General features: G+C 43.1%; 1 protein-coding gene across 7 annotated transcripts in view; it reads right to left on the bottom strand.

The window, feature by feature from the left end:
- celf2 (cugbp, Elav-like family member 2) overlaps positions 1 to 19,999 on the bottom strand; it is a 62,125-nt gene that overhangs the window by 34,471 nt on the left and 7,655 nt on the right. For 4 of the 7 annotated variants that reach the window (XM_030790819.1, XM_030790827.1, XM_030790802.1 and 1 more), the window contains exon 1: positions 4,117 to 4,294. In XM_030790819.1, coding sequence (XP_030646679.1) covers positions 4,117 to 4,294 — 178 coding nt within the window. Of the gene's footprint in view, positions 1 to 4,116; positions 4,314 to 19,999 lie in introns of those variants that run through there. The other 3 variants (XM_030790794.1, XM_030790778.1, XM_030790786.1) reach the window with 1 other exon arrangement.

Raw genomic sequence — 19,999 nt, forward strand, 5'->3', positions numbered from 1 at the left:
CCTTTTGAAAGTAAAACTGAATAAGAAGTTGTATGCTGAAACAAATAAGATTTCTCTCCTGTATCTGGGCTTCATTAGAGCTTGGCACTGTTTCACTGAGCAAATTCTTCCGCTCTTTGCTTCTTTACTGTCAAAATGACACATCAAAGTGAGAGGAGTTGCAGTGTGTATGTCTGTGGTGTGTGTATGTGTGTCTGTGAGGTTTATGTGTGTGTGTGTGTGCGTGTGTGTGTGTGTGTGTGTGTGTGTGTGTGTGTGCACATATACCTGAACCTCTATTTTTGTCTCCACAACAATATGCTTAGTTCCAACTAAAGCTGTGACACATAAAGTCATGTGTGTCCTAAACACACCCCTTCATTATTTCCATACATGATTTCATACCAATTGTTTAAATGTGGGACACAAATGTTTTTTTCAACTAAAAAGACAACATGGACTAGAGCTGAATATATAACAGAATAACAGTGCAGAATATATTTACTCTTTGCGTGTGTGTGCGTGTGTGTGCGCGTGTGAGTGTTTGGGGATATGGGAGTCTAGTAAGGGCGTTGAACAGGCAGAAAGTACTGGCATGTTTTATTTAGTGAGAAGAGAGAGGAGCAAGAGCACTGAAGGCCCTCTTTGCTGCATACATACACATACAGAGAGAGAGAGAGAGAGAGAGAGAGAGAGAGAGAGAGAGGGAGAGGGAGAGAGAGAGAGAGGGAGGGACACTTGGCAGGAATTACTGAGGACTCGCTCATCTCTGACAGCAGTGCAGTGCTCTCAACAGCCAAAGAGACCCACTTCGCATGCACACACACACACACACACCCTCACAAAGCCAACAACCAAAATATGCTTACCAAGAAAAACACATAAATTGCATCAATATTCTGAAATCTATTTAAACATTATTTAAAAGACTGCTGGATAACATAACTGTATGTAGATAAACACACATACAGCTGAAGTTTCTGAGTAAACTGCCTTTAAGAACATGGCTAACAGAGCTAATGGGTTCTCTGATTGGATCTGAGATTTATTTGATTTCTTCTTTAGAAGAAATCAAATAAATCACAGTTCAGTCTCACACACTCACATGTGCAAACACACACGCATACACAAACACAAATCACAGTCTCTCTCCCTCTCACATAAACACACACGCACATATACACACACACACAGAGATTAAGTTCAATCTCTTCTAAATATACACACGGACACAATATAAATTCAATCTTAGGCTGCAAAAGTGAATACAGGTGAATTATGACACAGACGGTTGTTTTGCATTTGAGTAAGACCACAGAAACAAGACTAAGGTTCACACAAACCTGTAATGTAATGTAACCATCCTGTGTGTGTACGCTAGGGGTGCAACGAATAATCGACGTAATTGACTAAAATCGATGACCAAATTAGTTACCAACGAATTTAATTGTTGACTGGTTGGTGACGTCATCATGTGTGTTTTTCGTGCTGCCTCAGAATATTCAGACATGTGGCCTAAGCTACATTGCTTTACTGGGGTGAACAACAGAGCAACACCTTCACGACCAAAGACCTCAAAAGTGTGACAGCATTTCACTCTTAACTCTGCCAAGAAGGCTGTCAACTGTAGCATTTGCAAACTGACCTTGCCTGGCATGGGAGCACATCAGTTATGCTCGCAACTGAAGAGGTGGTACGTTGGCTCTCTGGATTGTACAGACTCCTCTTGTTAAGTTAGTTAACATTAGCTATGCTAGCCGGCTAATGTTAAAAACCATGTTACTTCACGTCATGAGCTGTAACGTTTTCTATTTTGAAATACATTTTTTCTTGATCAATAAATTATTAATGACGTTGAACATACAGTGCAGCAAATAATAACCTATTACTCACAACGATCCTGTTCACATTCCAAATGTGCCCTGACTTCACAATGTTAAAACAGAGCCTATCTGCTATTTGGAAATTCTCTGCTTAAATGTTGCAGCATTGTCATGACGATGTTTATGGCGATGGTGTTGCTGCCGAGTGCATGAGTTTAGAGAACAACGGAGAATATGATGCTTTCTAAATTGCAAAAGATTTCTACAACTCTACAACTCTCATTTGAATGAGTTATGGGTTTGTTGGATCTCGTAATGCTGCCATGGATGGCTTTCTTCAAAGGAAGCAGACTTGTACTCCCCAGCAAGGAACTGCCCATACTGATTTAGTCCTAGCAACCATCCATTAAAAGACGTGTTCTTGAATGAAGTTCTCATTTTTATTGTCTTTATTGTTAGTTAGCATAGGGCTAAAACAAAATCTCAAGCTAAATGTAAAAGCCGACAGATAAATAAGTGCGATTGAGTAACTGTGCGATTCATAATCCGAATAGTCGATTATTTGTGTCAATAATCGATAGATTATTTGACTATCAAAACAGTTGTTAGTTGCGGCCCTAGTGTACACACACACAAAGACATGCACTTGATAACAGTGGCCAGGCAAGCTTAAAATATTGCATTTAGTCAATTTTTTTGAATACTTAAATATGCTTGAAAATATTTTTTAAGACTCTGAAGTCAATTTTAACATTTTATAACTTTCTCTGATGTCTTTTAACAGTAATTCTGTCTACACTCTCAAATCTATAAAATATAGGCTAGCTTTGGGAGAGGAAGCTTGGTAGTTTTGTTGAGGGTTGGCTAAGTGAAGTATCTACTTGTCAGACTTAATCTACTTTTTAAAACCATCCAAACACCTGAAGCTCTCCAACTGAAACATCACTGAAATTACCAGTGACAAAGATTCTCAGACATGGAATTGTTGTGCAAAACACACACACACACTCTCACACACACAAAAACAAACAAAATTACACTGTTGCATTTCTGTGTGTTATGTCCTACTTGACAGCAACAAGCAAGGATCTAGATAGATACTGACCTATTCATTTATTGGTGCTGGTGTATGCGTGTGTGCGTGGGTGTGTCGAGCCCAAATGCAGTAGTGATACACAAGACTTCAAAGGCAGGTAAGAATACATCATTACAAAAGAGTCTGCTGTACCCAGCCATCCAGCAAGCCCTGCTTTCCCGCTGCTCCATCACCCAGGGATGCACTGCCTCTCTCTGGCTCTGACTTCCTGAGAAGAGTGTGTGTGTGTGTGTGTGTGTGTGTGTGTGTGTAAAGCAAAGCAAACTTAAATCAAAGGAACTTCATGGTTATGGTCAGTACATTAAATGAGCCCACTTCCATAAACAATCAGTACTCCCACAAGACCACTCACTCTCCCTCTCTCTCTCTCACTCTCTCTTTTACCATCCTTCTCTATTGCTCTCTCTCTCTACCCCTTCTCCTGCCAAACCCCCCAGCACACACACGCACATATAAAAATACTGTACATGCATACATGCCCACACACACACACACGCTGCAGTAGCAAGGGGCTCTGAGAGAGGAAAAAGTCAGGAGATGGTGGGTGAGTAATTCTCTTCCACCCTCTCCTGACTCAACCACAACAAATAAAGTATGAAGGACAGTGTGTGAAGAGAGACTGTCTGGATGCTCGTCATCAGAATCTCACCAGAGAGATGAACTTGTTCACATCCATACTTTAGCACTAAGACACATATGCCCTCCCTCACTCACTCGAGCACTGAGCTACACACACACCCACGCACAGATGCACCCACGCACGTGCGCACGCACACACACACAAGCTGTTTCCTGACGCATGGAATGACAAACTGAATGACTAACCTACCAGGGCTTTAGAACGCTCTTCTGGTCCATGCTTCTGTATGGGTCTTTTTATTTCATTATACATTCACATGTCACTGCACTGTACTGTAGTTTCTTGTGTGCGCGTGTGTATGCATGTGCGGGGATGTATTTGCCTTTGTTGTAGTATAACTGCATCAACTGTGTGTGTCTCTGTCTGTTACTCTGGTGCATGGTAATGTGTGTGTGATGCGCAGATAATCTGTCAAAGTACCTTAGCTCTATGGCGGTTTCAGACTATGTGTACAGGTGTGTGTCTTAGTGAAAACACGCTATATGCTCAACTCTGGTTTTGAGTATGTCCGTGTGTGTGTGCATGAGAGAGAGAGAAACAGAAAGAGAAAAACAGAGAGAGGGAGTCTGACGGAGTACCTTTGCTCTGCGGAGGGTTCTGGCTGCGGTCTCGGAGGATGTTGATCTGGTAGACTGCTCCGTACGGCTCAAACAGTTCCTTCAGCTCCTTCTCTGACCAGGAGCGTGGGATCTGACCCACGAACATCTTAATGGCATCTGGATCCGGCTGGTCTGAGTGCTCCAGTGCCCCATTCATTTTCCCTCCTGTGCCGTTACTGCACAGAGACAGACACGCAAACACACGCAGACAGAGAGAGAGAGGGAGAGAGAGAGAGAGAGAGGTTTTAGCTCCATTTTCTGTTCCCCTATAACACAGATTAACATGCTTAGCTCAACTCAACACAGATCCAAATACTACATGTCTGCTCAACAGAGGAGGCAGTGTGAATCCTGACATTCCACCCTGACTTGCTGAAATGGGATACGACAGCAGGCAAAGCAGGGTGTTTTCCCCCTCCCACTTTACAGCCCTGTTCTGACATCACGTTATTTCAGATATGAATTTGGCTGTGTTTTGATGACAGTTTGTCAAAACTGTAGAAGGGAGAGCTACTGTCAGAGATTCATGTTTGCAGAGTAAATTGGTCATTTTGATTTTCAGTCACCAGGAACAAGATACGAGATACAAACAAGATACGGCCACAAAGGCTAGTTTAAGCCAGTTCTTCCTCTCTTTTACCAACAGCTTGTGTGTGTGTGTGTGTGTGCAGAGCAAACTGTTGAAAAGACACTGACATTGTGTTTATAACAGTGATGTGATGAACAGGTGGAATGTAGGGAATAATTCAGCACTGGCAATAACATGGATTAAGAGAAAGAAGAGATCAGAAAGAAAGACAGAAAAAGAGAAAGAGAGAGAGAGAACCAACACCCTTGAATAAGCAGAAAGCACTCAACCACAAAACATCTCCAGTCATACGATTACTGGCAGGACAAAAATGAAATGAACAAAACACTCATCTTTGTCTGAGTATGTGTGTGTGTGTGTGTGTGTTTGTGTGCACGCGCGCGTTCAAACGAGGCAATATTCCGACACTGAACGTCGCTACCTTCAGGGCAATATCGACTTGGACACACACTCTTCAACACAGCCATTTTTTAAGACGCGCTCACAAGAAAATGTTGAAGTATGCAGCTAACAAACAGAAACATACCCTTACAGGGCATAAAAAGGAAACCAGCAACCAGCTAACTGAAGACAAAATAACAGAGGCAGAAAAAGAAAGAAAGAAAGGAGACGTAGGACAGACCTGTGGACTCTAGTCATCCATCTCTTGCAGAAATAGCTGAGTCTTTCAGCAGAGACGCCCAACTCTTTAAACGACTTAAAGGACATATCAAATAAACAAGAGAAAGACTTCCCCCCAGGTCTTCTCAGCAACTGCCACTCGCCTACTTCCTCCACTAAATGTCTTCTAACCCTCAGAGATACGACGCCGATAAGGAGAACTTGCAACGCCAATCAAAAATACAATCAAGAGAAACAACCATGTCACGAGAGAGGACTGATTGTAAAGCCAGGGCCTAAATCTAACCAGATCCACCAGAGAGAGAGAAAAAGAGCGAGAGAGGCTTGCACAGACTCACTCCTGTATCCCTCTGTCAGGGGATGGGACAGCAAGAGACAGTGTGTGTGTGTGTGTGTGTGTTTATACACCAGCCCTATAACCACACAATCACTAATTGTTCTGTTTTACAAGACACAATCCCAGAAACACAAAGACTCAAGTCACGGTACACCAGTAGAACTGCTGCTGTACACACACACACACACACACACACACACACACACACACACACACACACACACACACACACGCACATCAGGCCTGGAGCAGGGGCCAGGAGAATTGACATTGTACTAGCAACTTATTACCTCTCTCACTCTTTTTCCTATGTGTTCTCTGCATGGGCGAGTAAAGCAGCACTGATGACTAGGTGAGACGAACAATAAAGAAGAAAGAGAGGGAGAGAGAGAGAGAGAGAGAGAGAGAGAGAGAGAGAGAGAGAGAGAGAGAGAGAGAGAGAGATTTGTGTGTGTATGTATGCGAGTAAGTCCTGAGGCACAGATTAAGCTGTCAAGTGGATCCACTCCTGCCTTAGCTTTCCCTCCATCCCTCTCCCTCTCTTTCATTCTCTCCACCTCGCTCTCAATTTGAGCCAATTGTCTGCCTTAATGGCTTAACTAGACTTTTCATCATGCTGTACCTCTCTGAGGCATGTGTGTGTGTGTGTGTGTGTGGCTATAAAGAATGCCTCAGTTTTATCCGGCATGACATGTGAGGAATCAGTAACAAACTATCTTCAAGTCGACTTCACCACGTATACAAGAACATACCCTGACAGACACAAGTGCACACACAGACACACATACAGACACACACACACAGACACACGCACACACACAAACACAGAGTAAGCTGAAAGCCAGCTGAGCGGAAGCAGCCAACCTGTAATTTCCCCCCTTTAAAAGGAAGCAGCTGAAAGAGCTGGTGTGTGTGTGTGTATTTGGGAGAAGGGAGCATTTTTTAATGGCACTGCCATTGAAAGTTAACACCAGGTTGTTGTTTGCTGGCTGTTTTCTCTCCCTTTCTCCTCTCTCTGGTGACAGGTGAATACCAGTCATCAGGAAAGCTTTATGATCCTAATGAATCACACTGGAGAATTAAAAATGTTCTGTTGACAGTGCTGAAAAAAAAAAAACCCAAATCCCTTTGCCTTTAATTGGAGGGATTTGTACTTCTTGCCATAGGGTATCTTCCCCCTTATCTCTTTCACACTGTGTCTCCCTTTATCTGTTTCTCGTTCAACTCCTTTGTAAAGACAACCAAACAATAATTTAACTTTGACGCTCTAAATGTTGTTGTCCTTATCACTACAATGCTAAACTAACGTGTGCATAGAGGCCCATTCGTTTGGAAGAGTAGAATCTTATTTTTCAAATTCAGTGTGTTAACTCTCAGAGCTCCCAAAGGGTTAGTCAAGAAAAAAATCCTGATCTGGCAGAATCAGGACAGACTGGTATCAAAAGCTGAATGTGCGTACATGGAGCATGTGTGTATGTGTGTGTGTTTTTGTTCGTGCGTGCAATGTAGAAATTATAACTGCACTTGGTACAATTGCTACCGTGGTGGGTGTAGTAGTTACTATAGCAACAAGGAACACACGACGCTGGCAAAAATGACGCGATAAATGTCACACTCACTAATGAAGCCACATGCTGGCATGCTTCTACACTAACGAGACTCACACACACACACACACACACACACACACACACAATCAGAGCAAAAAAGTACAGTTATGAAACATCATCAGTTGATGTTCACAGAAAACCTTGTCAATAGCAAAAAAGTATGACAACAGAATCTTGTGTGCGTTGTGTAGATACATGGTGACTCTCTAAACGCATTAATCCTGAACACACAGATACTAAATACATATGCATAAAATAGCAACCAAGTCATTTAAACTTTTCTCTCTTTTGCTGTGTGTATGAGTGGGTGTGTGTGTGTGTGTGTGTGTACTTGTTAGTGAAGGCAACACCATGAGCCTTCATTAGTGAGCATCACATTTATCAGACAATTTTTAGGCTAAAAATGCACTTTAGAAAAGTGCAGGTAGAGGAACAATTGAGTCTGTGTGAGAGTAAGTGTGTGTATGTGTGATTGTGTTTGACAGATATATTAAGGTAAAACATTAATCCTGACTGTAGTTTCTACCCTTTTTCATCCTGTTGCCTTTTCTCTGACTTGAGTGGGTTCTTTCAGGCTCTTAGTCAGAATGGAGCTGTAAAATGTATTCTCTTTCTCTCTCTCTCTCTCTCTCTCTCTCTCACACACACACGTTATGTGTGACTAACGTTCTTAAACTGCACATGTGAGGGATGTGTGTTCATCCTCTTATGTAGCACTAAAACAAAAGCAAACATTTTCAGGTTTAAATAAAGGAATCCATAAGAATGCTAAATGCCAGTCCAACGTGCGTGCGCACACACACACACACACGCACACACACACTCTTATTTATACATACAAGTCATTAAAGATGTGCGCCTTAATTTACACACTTTAAAGGGATTCCATACTTTTGGTTTTCTTTGATTTGCATTTTAATGTGTGGAAACATCACCCCCTACACACACTCACTCTAGCCACTAAACAAACGCACTATAAATACCACGACTACGCTACCACAAGACATCTGATAAACATCAGTTTAACCAGGAGACAATTCCACCTTGCCTCATTGCTATGGAGATGGCATTTAGGGAGTGTGTGACCACAGAGATGAGTAACTGATCAACCTTGACAGCACCTCAAGACAGGTTGGCTGTTGCACATGCCCACAACATATGCCCACAGATCAAGTGACCGAAACCTGAAGTTCTGGGACGTTCCCAGGCATCTGGAGGATAGCCATTACCCAGCATCTCTCTCCTGTGTGTGTGTGTGTGTGTGTTACTGGCAGCCAAACAAGGAGCAGGGGCAGTGTATCTCAGACATCAGGAGCAGTCATAATGACCACAAACTGGACAACGATCAAACCGCCACCGGTGACCACATCCTGATTTACTGGACTTTGTGTGTGTGTGTGTGTGTGTTATGACCTGAGGCATCTGGACCGTGGGTCCTTCATCTGACAACCCTCCATCTGTTTACCTCTCCCCTGAATCACTCACTCTTTTTCTCTTCACTCCTGAAGCCTAATATTTATTCATTTGTGTTTCTCATTTACTTCTCCCTCTATTTGTCTTCTTGTGATTGAATGGAATAATCTTGGGAGTGTGTGTGTGTGTGTGTGTGTGTCTTGCTTCATTTAAGAGCTCTGGGCCACAGCAGACTGAAAACACAAACAACAAATGTCTGTTTCAAACCTACATGGTCAATGGAGCTTTCACCTTTCCTCACACTTACACTGTTACCCTCCAGGTATGAAAGAGAGAGTTGGGGGGGGGCAGACAGGTGCTGAGTATTTGTCCAGTCATTTAGACCACAAGCGCATTATCTTTGACAAGGAGACAGAGAGAAACTGGCTTTTATTAGAGAGCAGAAATGTGAAAAGCATTTGATTTGCTCAAGTGACCTACACAGTAAAATTACCGTGCATTGTGCATTGTGAAATGTTATAATGCATGTCTAATTTCAAAAAGGTTCTCTTTCTTTTACAAAGTGTTCTGACTTTCTCTTTTGTGGAGGAAATTATAACCAGTGGGCTCCAGAACTGCCCCCTTCGTCTCTCTCTCCCTCTCTCTGAAATCTCCAGGTGTTCCTCTGACCAGCACAAGCTGAACTTGCCTATGATGCTTTAATAAGGCACCATTACAGCTGGCACTCACCTCCACAACACAGAAAGGAAAAGAGGCCTTTCAGAACACATGCCTGTGTGTGTGTGTGTGTGTGTGTGTGAAAGGATTTTTCAAAGAGTCGAACTCACAAACCACAAGCCTGTCATGCATGTTCAACTGAGTAGTCATGAACTTCTAATAGACGCAGTTTTACCTGCTCTTTCACTTTGAATGAACTTTTTCTCTCCTCTCCTGCTGATCTGCAATGGCAGAGGTTTGGTCTAGCGCTAGGGAGGCTGACCCTTTAGTCAGACACACTGCAAAGAGTGTGAGTGAAATGTTTGAAGCTATTCTGCACAGGTCATCTGATTTTCACAGCTCAACTCTGCCTGACTAAACACAGTCTCGAGGGAACTCGGAGCCGTAAAAAACTGTCCTACAAGAACAAAACAAGCTTCTATTCAGGTTTCAGATTCTTAGTCTGGACAGAAAGTGGGAAATGTTAAGGCTTGTGAAAAAAAACGAAGGTTTGGAGTGCATGTCTGTAGGGACTAACAAAGTTATTCGCCACCGTGCCTTTGAGTCCAACATTTCCTGTGCGTGACTCTCGATAGCTTATAGCTTTCACCTCGTGCCAGCTTTTTAAACGGCTGTATTTGTTTGCCATCTCCCCGTGCACAATTCCTTTCCCCTGCAGTCATTATCGTAGCGGAAATCGGCAACACATTGCCTTTCTATCTCTAACACTATTGGTTTGTGAGACACACATGCACACTTACTGACAATGGCTTTCTAATGGGCGCAAATCAGCGAGGTCTGCTCGCGTGTCCCTCGGCTACTGGACACGCTTCTCTAGTCTTGCAACGACGGTAAAACAAACGTGTGCTAATCCACAATATCCCATAATCGCCTCTATAATGGATGCGTCTGGAATTCTGCAGGAGTTTCATTAGCGAATATTAGGAGGAGGTGTACGTTTTCATTACTGTTTATGGGTTGGAAAAATATTGTCGTGCATACCAATTAAGAGAGAAACAGATGGCGAGGTCCTGATAGCACCGATACATCACCACACATCTCCACAAAATCTCACTCTTGCTCTCTTTTCAAGGACCACCTCGTGATTCTAGCACTTTCTCTGTTTCCCCGTAAAGAGATAAATGTTGGCAGAGAGTAAAAAGGAAACTGAAAAGGCAACACAGCAGTCAATAAAATAAATGGCATTGCCATATTGTTAACTGATATGTTCCAGTTGCAGCAGGAGGAGTTACTGGACAGGACGACATTACACCCGTGAGAGTAAAACCATTTCTTTCCATTCTGTGTACACACAGACACACAGCGCAGGTAAAGTCAGTCAACAGTCTGTTTTGGGGTCTATGGAGGAAGCAGGTCATATGTTGACAATGCACTGGTGCAAAGCTAAGCTGACACTATTACACACACTAATGCAAACTAACAGAACAGAGCCAAGGCCTGGCATCATCAGATGGACATGAATAAAGCCAGCAGAAGAACGGTTTGAGTAATACACAATTCTCAGCAACCGTAGCCTGCACTCAGACCTATAATGGCCTCCCACCGTTCCATTTTCTCATCTATTCACCTGTCCAACACTGTCTCGCTCACTTTCTCCTACCCTTTCACATTTGGCCGCCTACAGCTTTTGACCCTCTTTGGGAGAAACTGCATGAATTATGAGGGTGATGTGCACTAGGGGAGAGTGTGTGTGGAACTGGTGCTTGACCACAATGCCAGTTCAACATTTCACCTTCACATGTTTCACCTAAAGACCACTGGTATCAATGTGAGCTGTTAAAATCCATTCAGCACTGTCTTTCACACACACAGAGCCCCATCCCAAGCCTCTAGACTGTCAGCATATTTACCATCTTTATCTCTGTCACACACACACACCCCTACATATCCCTCAAACAGGCACTTACATATACATTGGTACAAACAAACCTGGCATATACAGACATCTAAGATAACTCCGAACAGAGATTGTGCGATGTGTGTGTGTGTGTGTGTGTGTGTGTGTGTGTGTGTGTGTGTGTGAGGATGTGTGGAAGTGGAGAAGGAGGTACAGGTGCTTTGTCGCTCCATTTGAAGCTTTGTGTGAGCTGAGCACTTTATCCACGGCCCAGTGCCTGTGAAAAGAGAGAGGGAGCGCTCTCGTCTCTCAGTGGCATTGATCTGTCTCTTACAAGTGAACGAGAGATGGCCATTAGAATGCACCATCAGAAACAAAGCTGAACACTGCTCCATGAGCACATATTACAATGCCTGCTCTGCTCTGCTCACATCTGTGTATGTGTGGTGTGTGATTCCGGGATAACCATCCATGCTACGATTATTTGTGTGTCTCTTTTATAGTGGATCTATACTTTTCTTCATTTGTATGTATAAGAGTATGTGTGTGTGTGTGTGTGTGTGTGTGTGTGTGTGTGAGAGAGAGAGAGAGAGAGAGAGAGAGAGAGAGGGAGAGAAAGCAATGGAAATGTGATAGGACTTTCCGGTCTAAATACAGGGATCTCTTGCATTCTAATCCAATTATCTTTTTACCGTGGAAAATGTAGTCGACAGCAGACAGCTACCAAAACCTCTCATATACCTTCACACACATTATAAATCATATTTCTATACAAAATGAATGTAAATATTCTAATCCCTCTACATTGAAAGACCTGCAGTTCTTATATTGGGAGGTTCTCACCAGAAAAATGAATAGATCAAAAGCAGAATAAAAGTTTTAGTGTGTGTGTGTGAGTGTGTGTTGTACATGTGTGTCTATAAACGACTGCTGATGCTGTGCTAAAAATTGTGGTTGATACTGCCTGCAACATGATGTTTGATGTTCTACCTCCACCACAATTTACAATTTACAGTATTTACCAAACAGAGATCTGATGCTATGAAGGTGGAGGTGACAAAGCCTTTGAGCCAATAGCCTTTGCTTGGTTCATTTTTTGGTCTTACTCCTAAAAGGAAGGAGGCCCAAACTTTGGGACGGACAACCAGGAAATGCTGTGTTCATTAACCTCTGTAGTTAAGAACAAAGAGAGATGAAGAGACAGACAGAAAAAGGGGGAAGAAAGGAAAGAAGATTGTTTAAGGAGCAGAGGGTTTTTTTTTAATCTTCAGCTGGATTTTCTCACCAGAAAAAAAAATGGGGAAAAAAAAAAAAAAACTACATGAACAGTCTGACGTCTTCAATGTTTGATGAACCTACTACCCTTATGTCTCTCTCTCTCTACATGTGTGTGTATGTGAGAGAAAGAGAGAGAGTGTGTGCGTTTGTGTGTGTGTAACTGATAGAGACAGAAAGAGTGAGAACACTAACAGACACAGAAAGAGCAGGCTTAAGTTTTCTGTTGAATAAAATAACTTTTCCAGCACCTTTTCACAAATGCTTGGATGCCCACTGCTTTGTCACGTGTTCATCATGGGATTGACTGGGACTGGTGTGTGTGTGTGAGTGTTTGCCAGCACAAGTGCATTCCTATGCTTTCTCCGTCACTTCATCCTGATGTAATTAGCAGAGCTGTGTGCTAATTAATGGTCTATAAATTCCCATGTCGGCAGGCAGCTCAGGGTTAGACACCTGTAAAGCAGTATTGATTGAGATCAAGCTGCTTTGCCGACTCTATTGAATTACACAGTTAATGTAAATACAATATCGGCCCAGCAGAGCAGAAAAGCATCTGCCAACCAAAAGGGATGCCAGGAGACAAGTGTGTGTGTGTGTGTGTGTGTGGTGTGTGTGTGGTGTGTGTTTGGGAGTGACTCATAGATAATGAAAGCTGCATCATGATTCTCAGACATCAAGTAACAAACAAACTGCTGCCGATCAGCAGGCCTCAGCGTCCGATGAGCACGATGACGATGATGAAGATGATGATGATATAATGCTTTGGATGGGATTAATTAGATATGAATTATTAAGGCGCTCAGACAATTACTAATAATCATGCAACCACCTGTGTAAGAGAGAAAGAGAAGGAGAGGGGGAGAGCATTCTAATGAAGAAACCATATTTGGCACAAGTGGAGCATCAGAAACATTAGACAGGCCACGGCAGGGGGAGGAGCTTGCAGCTGAAAGAATCTGTTACAGAAAGGAAGCATGTGAGAAAGTGTAATAGCGATGACAGCACGATGGTGAGAGAAAGAAATTGTGAGCCAACAAATCAATGAAAATTGAACACAGAGCACTTAGTTAAGTGTGGCTAAAACAAAACCTGCCTCCAGGGCTAGATTAGAGTCGCTTCCTCTTCATGAACATGACAGTGACACCATCTAAAAACCTACATTTCTGAAAATTAGATACAAGAAACTCTCACGCGCGCACACACACACACGCACACACACACAGGAAGCAAGCTCAGTTCCATGACAATTGCAGTTGTAGTCTGGCCAATTGCAGGAAGCATCAATACCATTACAGCCAATGAAGAATGAATATGGATCTGTCTGTCACGCCCTTTATTCCTCAGACACATCGGAACAATCTCTGACCTAAAGTCACTACTCACGTCAATCAATAGCAGTATTTCCCCTGAGTGCTTAGACTTTTACATGACAGCTTCCCAGCCCTGACACTGACAGTGTGTGTGTGTGTGTGTGTGTGTGTGTGTGAGAGAGGGAGAGATTGAGTACATATATGACACACAAAGAGTGTATGTCTGTGAGAAAGACACTGAGAGATGGAGATTACCAAGAAGAGGGGCGGGAGAGAGAGAGATGGAGACAGAGAGAGATAAGTGTGAGAAATTGATGGAATTAAATGATTTAAAGAATGCATTAAGACTGATCTAAATGTCAGAGGTGATTATTCTTCTTTGTTAGACTTTAGCTCTGTGGCATTAACATTGATTGCTCTCTCTCTCTCTCATACACACACACACACACACATACTGATTTCAATCCTGCTCGACCACTGTGTGCACCATCTCCAGGGGTTACAGTGGGAACTGGCTCCATGACGACAGATGTGTTCCATCACCCCTTAAATTGAATAATGCTGAGTGGCTCTGCTCAATTACCGACCTTCTCACAGCTATGGCCTCTCCCTCTCTCTCCCTGTGTGTGTGCGTGGGTGTGTGAGCATGCATGTGTGTATGTGTGTGTGTGCGTGTGTGAGCCTTAATGCTTTACCTTTGTTTTCCTACTCTCATGCAGCAAATGCAGAAACTAAATAAATGTGTGTTATCGAACATTAATTACCCAGAATATTATTCTCTACAAGAGATTCTGGGACGACTGCGTGTGTGTGTGCGTGTGTGCGCGTGTGTGCGAGAGAGAGAGAAGTGTTTGTGCAAGACAGAGAGAGACAACACATGTCCTTTCACCCTATGAGGGAAAAAGGGGTTTTAGACAGGTCAGATCTAATTAGAGAGGGGTAGGATTAAGCTTTGTGAAGCTGGTGAAGAAATCAAGATCAAAGTGACAGGCATGGTGACAAACGACAGCATGACACGAGTCTCCAGACCCCCCATACAGTACTTGGTGATATAGTTGTTGTGGCTCTATTCTTTTGTTCACAGAATGAGGGCACATGCTTGTCCTGGGCCAGAGCAACAGGGGGCCGTCCACCTTCATTACTGACACTGTGTGTATTAAAAGGTCAGGGTCCTGCAGGAGCCCTTCATGTGTCTATGCGTGCGTGAGAGAGTGTGCGTGTGTGTGTGTATGTGCGTGTGTGTGTGAAAAGGTCAGAGTCCTCAACATACCACTGAGTTGTCCCGTACCTTACTGGAAGCAGGTAAGAGTTTCTCTGTTTCTCTCTGTCAGGTCTTGTTGAGTTTTTGCTCAGGTTTCCAGCGTGACTGTAGGTATGTGGTCATGGGGGGAGGGAGCGTTCCGGCCCTTACACCGTACACACTCGTAAAAACTGAGCCGTGAGCATCAGGTTGTCAGCTGATCTACCTCGTGGTTTTATTTGGCTGCTATGACATCAGGAATGTCCTCTGCAAATGCCTGAGAGGTCAAGAAAAGGTCGAAGGACAGACGGCGAGTTTATGCAAGAGACTGGCAGAGACGTTGGCCTACATACAGGAGAGGACGATTCTTCATTAGAAACTTGCTTGTTGACCAAATACAGCAGTGGGTAGCTAATGCAGTTAAGTGGTACCAGGCGTATTTGATGTTTAGTGTGAGAGATGTTTTCAGAGATAGTTCAGTGGGGGCTTCATTACACATCCCAGGTGACAAAGCTGAAGCAGTCTCTAGCAACACTTAAAAAAAAAAACAACAACAAAAAAACACTTATTACACGGGCTACCAACAACAAAGGATGGGAGAAAAATTCATGTGATGGCAAAGTAAGCAGAAACAGAGGGAGTGAGAGCGAGAGTGTAGAGAAAGCGAGCCAAACCTCATCGGACTAAACAAACACAAACATGACAAACAAAACCAGCACGACAACCGCAGCTGGATACTTCAAATGAACCACATAAAATGTACCACATGTTTCCAGTCAGTGAGAGCGTCTCATGACATGAAGTCCACTAATCAAAGCAGAGGGTGCCATCATGTAATTGTCAGGTCATCAGGGCAGTGACACAGAAGTCTGACAAGAGTAGACCCATTTTTCAGAGAAGAGATTAAGTTCTTTGTGTTATATTAAGGACACACAAAGCCGTGGAAGCTATCACTCTCGTGGTACTGAATCTCTGAGGGATGGTTTAGCAGTATGCGTTTACCCTGGATCTAGCCTGTCATTGGACATTGTGCAGCTCAAAGCAGCAGATAGTACCGCAAGAAAATTTACTGGCATGAAGTCAGTCTTTAACTTTGAAAAGATCTGTAAGTTAGACATGTGTGCGCGTGCACTTTTTTTTAAGTGTAAGACCCCACAAAACTGAACTTTTCAAAAACAGTTTCGGGATTAATTGGGCTGTACATTCAGATTTAGCAGCACTAGGAAAGAGGTAGCAATTACAGAGGCCAGCAGTGATCAACTCACCAGGGAGAAGGAGTCACAGCACCCATACCCACACACACATTGATTTTCATATATAAACAATACAGAGCTTCAGGCCAATTAGCAAACACCACAGAGACACACACACTCAGACACACGCATATCCATCTACGTGGGACAGCATTAGCTGTGACTGAGCAGGGGAATAACCCTCATCATAAATAAATAAACAAAACAAAACAAAAAACAGGCAGATCTTTACGTGGTAATGATCATTTAATGAACAGATGATCTAATAAATGGGTCTAGCTAGTAAAGGGAAGAGATGTAACGAACATGACTGGACGTGCTTTTTACCAAACCAAGTGCCAAAGAACCATGTAGACACTGTCACTAAAGCAATGGACAAAAAGAGAGAGAGAGAGAGAGAGAGACAGGGAGAGAGCGAGGAGGACAGAGGCGTTGGCGAGGGGTATAATCTGTCCGTGTTGAGGAGGTTGAAGAAGTGGGGGGAGTCTAAATCAGTGGGTCAGAGGCACAATATGCTAACAGCCATGTGAAGCATGTCATTTACTGCCGCTAATGCTCATCTCAGATAGATTAGAAAAGAAGGGGTGGAGGGCTGGAGAGGAGAAGGACAGATAACAGTTCATCTCTCTCCTTTTCCCTTCTGAATCTTTTCTTCTTTTTTTTCCCCCTCTCTCACTACGTTAAATTTTCTCTCCCCCACCCTTTTTCCCTTTTTCACAGTTCTATTTGTTGTTTGTTAGCATGATGGATTCACTTGAGAAACTACTGCCAAACCAATTACAAAATTGCAATGACTGTGATAGTAATAACAATAACCACTCTCTCTCTCTCTCACACACAACACACACACGCACGCACGCACACACGCGCACACACACACATAGAGAGAGAGAGAGAGAGAGAGAGAGATCAAAACAATAAAAGTGATGTAAGGGCAGGTATTTGGAAAACTCCTCCCCATTTTCAGGCATAAAATAGGCACAGAGGCATCATATTCATAAGTTTAAACTTTTGTTTGTCATGACCATGACTTTGAAGGTCAGAGAATAGGAAAGACACACCCACAACAGCCAACAACCCCCCCCCCCCCCCCCCCCCCCCCCCCCCCCACACACACACACACACACACACACTCACACTAACCCTCTGGGATATGTGGTAGAGTTTCTGACTTTCTTTGAGTGTGAACTGCGGCTTGACTGACCGGAGGGTAGAATACAATTCAACATAAATGTAAACTCTGCAACAGTAATGGAAAAAATACAGTGTACAAATCCCAGCTGGGCAAAGATGACTAGATAATACAGCGTGCATACACACACACACACACACACACACACACACACACACAGAGAGAGAGAGAGAGAGAGAGAGAGAGAGAAAGACAGAGAGAGGGGCACATGGTGAATCATTAGTCCTCTGTGAGAGAGAGAGAAGATAAGACAGCTTCAAGCATAAAGATAAGGGGTCTTTGGTCAAACAGGGTGAGTATTACAGAGACTCTGTTTCTTTGCTGCTTTTCCTATACACCATCACACAGTGTATTTACAACACACTATGAAAGCTTTTTACACAGCTACATTATTCAAACACCCACAAAATTTCATAACCTCTTGGTACTGTACACTAAACATCTACCAAACAGTTATGACCAGCACCAAACAGTTACAACCAGCACCAAACAGTTACAACCACACACAATATGCAGAAAACATTATGTGGTACTTATTTCCGTAGATATTGCGACTTTGATTTGACCTTTGAAATAAAGCCTATGTGTACGTCTCATATGGGTTTGGGCGACCTCTTCTTGTAAATGGTCAGCAAATGCATGATAATCAGTTTGCTTGCTGACCGTGTGCCACAGAAGTTTGAAATAGCTGATACAACCCAGTACTTACACCATCTCTTCTCTTTTAATTATTCACCAACCAGGAAATCAGTCATCAATAAACTAAACTTATCAATCTCTATGCAGTGATAGAAATATCACCCGATATAACCACAGCTTCCTAAAGCCCCTGGTGTATGAAAGAAAAGCAATCGTAAAGAGTACAGGAACATTTAAGTTGAGCGAGGGGAAAAGGTGATGTGATGGACTAACAGTGGGTCGTAATAATGGAACACAACAGGTTGTTATGGCCTCTGTGATGCGGTTGTACTGCACTAATGGCTTCAGTATTGTCCTAATGACTGTGACTGTGGTAGTAATGGTTGTGTAATAGGTGGAGACCATTTTCTCAGGTCACAGTCAACTCCTCCCACCCACACTCCCCAGGGTCAGCACCACTAAGCCTTAATGGAGGAACAACAATGGCGCTCATCGATTAACTATATAACTAATGAAGCAAAGGAGAGTCAATAAACTCACACACAACCACACACATGCACAACCACACACACACGCACAACCACACACACGCACAAGAACATACACGTGCATACACACACACAGACACAGACACATATGAACAAATGTACGCAGGCACAAACACGCACACATGGTCACTCTCTTAGTTGCTCAATACACAGAAATGGGTTATGTTATGGACAGGGAAATGTATATACAAATCTAACCAATATATGTGAGATGACACAGATACACACAAGTACAGTGTTTATATAAGGGGTCTCCCTGACTCCTAGTCTGTTGAATGGTGCATGCAAGAGAAAAAAAAGATTCTCTAAAGAGAATGGAAAGAGTTCCTGAACACACACACACACGCCTAACAAATATGGTCTTATGCTTTCAGCTGGAAATTCTGATTGCATGAACTTCACAAAACTCCAGCTTCTACTGGCAAGTCACTGTCTCTGGCATTTAACCCAGCTATGCCCTTACAGGTCTAATTAACTGACTCACACACAAAGCATGACACACCACTGTTCTGGGCCTCAAACAAAGCCAAGCAGACAGTGGGCTTAGCCTCTGTCTTATTTTGGCTTCACTCCAGAGAGCCGGACATCCACTGATGTAAATAACAAGCTTAGTTTGCTTTCCTTACAGCTGAGAAACAACACACATAAATTACAAATTAAAAATTACACTAACACACATGCACATGCACAATCCATCTGAGATGTGATATAAGCAATGATACTCATTCAATTACAACTGTTCACACACCTGCTCACACGTTCCACAGGCAGCTGCTGTCCTCTTGTTTCCCAGATTACCACCATCACACACACAGACAACTCCTATCTCACTCTTTCCTCCATGCACTTTCTGATAAAGTGTTTCCAATAAAAGTGTAAGATAGGGTAGCTACATCATGCCTGATGGTCCTTATGTGAATACACATAAGTAAGTGCTATTGTGTGTGTGTGACACATTGTGTTGGTATTGAACTAAGGGGAAATATCACAGAATGGGCCAGAATGTCAATGGGACAACAACAAAAACCCCACGGGTATTCCAAATCGCCATGCCGACCAACCCCTAGGCAACCATTCAGGGCCATTGATTGGCCATGACCAGTGCTAGAAAGGTCAAAAAGTGCTATACTTTAATCTGGACTTCAACATCATTTCAGAATGTGTCTCTGATTAAAATGCAAACTATCCTCTTACAGGAAGTGGAGCTGTCTGTCTCCCCCTCTCTCCCTCTGTATGCTGTGATAGCATGGCACAGTCTCCGTGTGTCTCCACAAAGCC

The sequence above is a fragment of the Chanos chanos genome, chromosome 1, assembly GCF_902362185.1.
Source record: "Chanos chanos chromosome 1, fChaCha1.1, whole genome shotgun sequence".
Classification (NCBI taxonomy): Eukaryota; Metazoa; Chordata; class Actinopteri; order Gonorynchiformes; family Chanidae; genus Chanos; species Chanos chanos.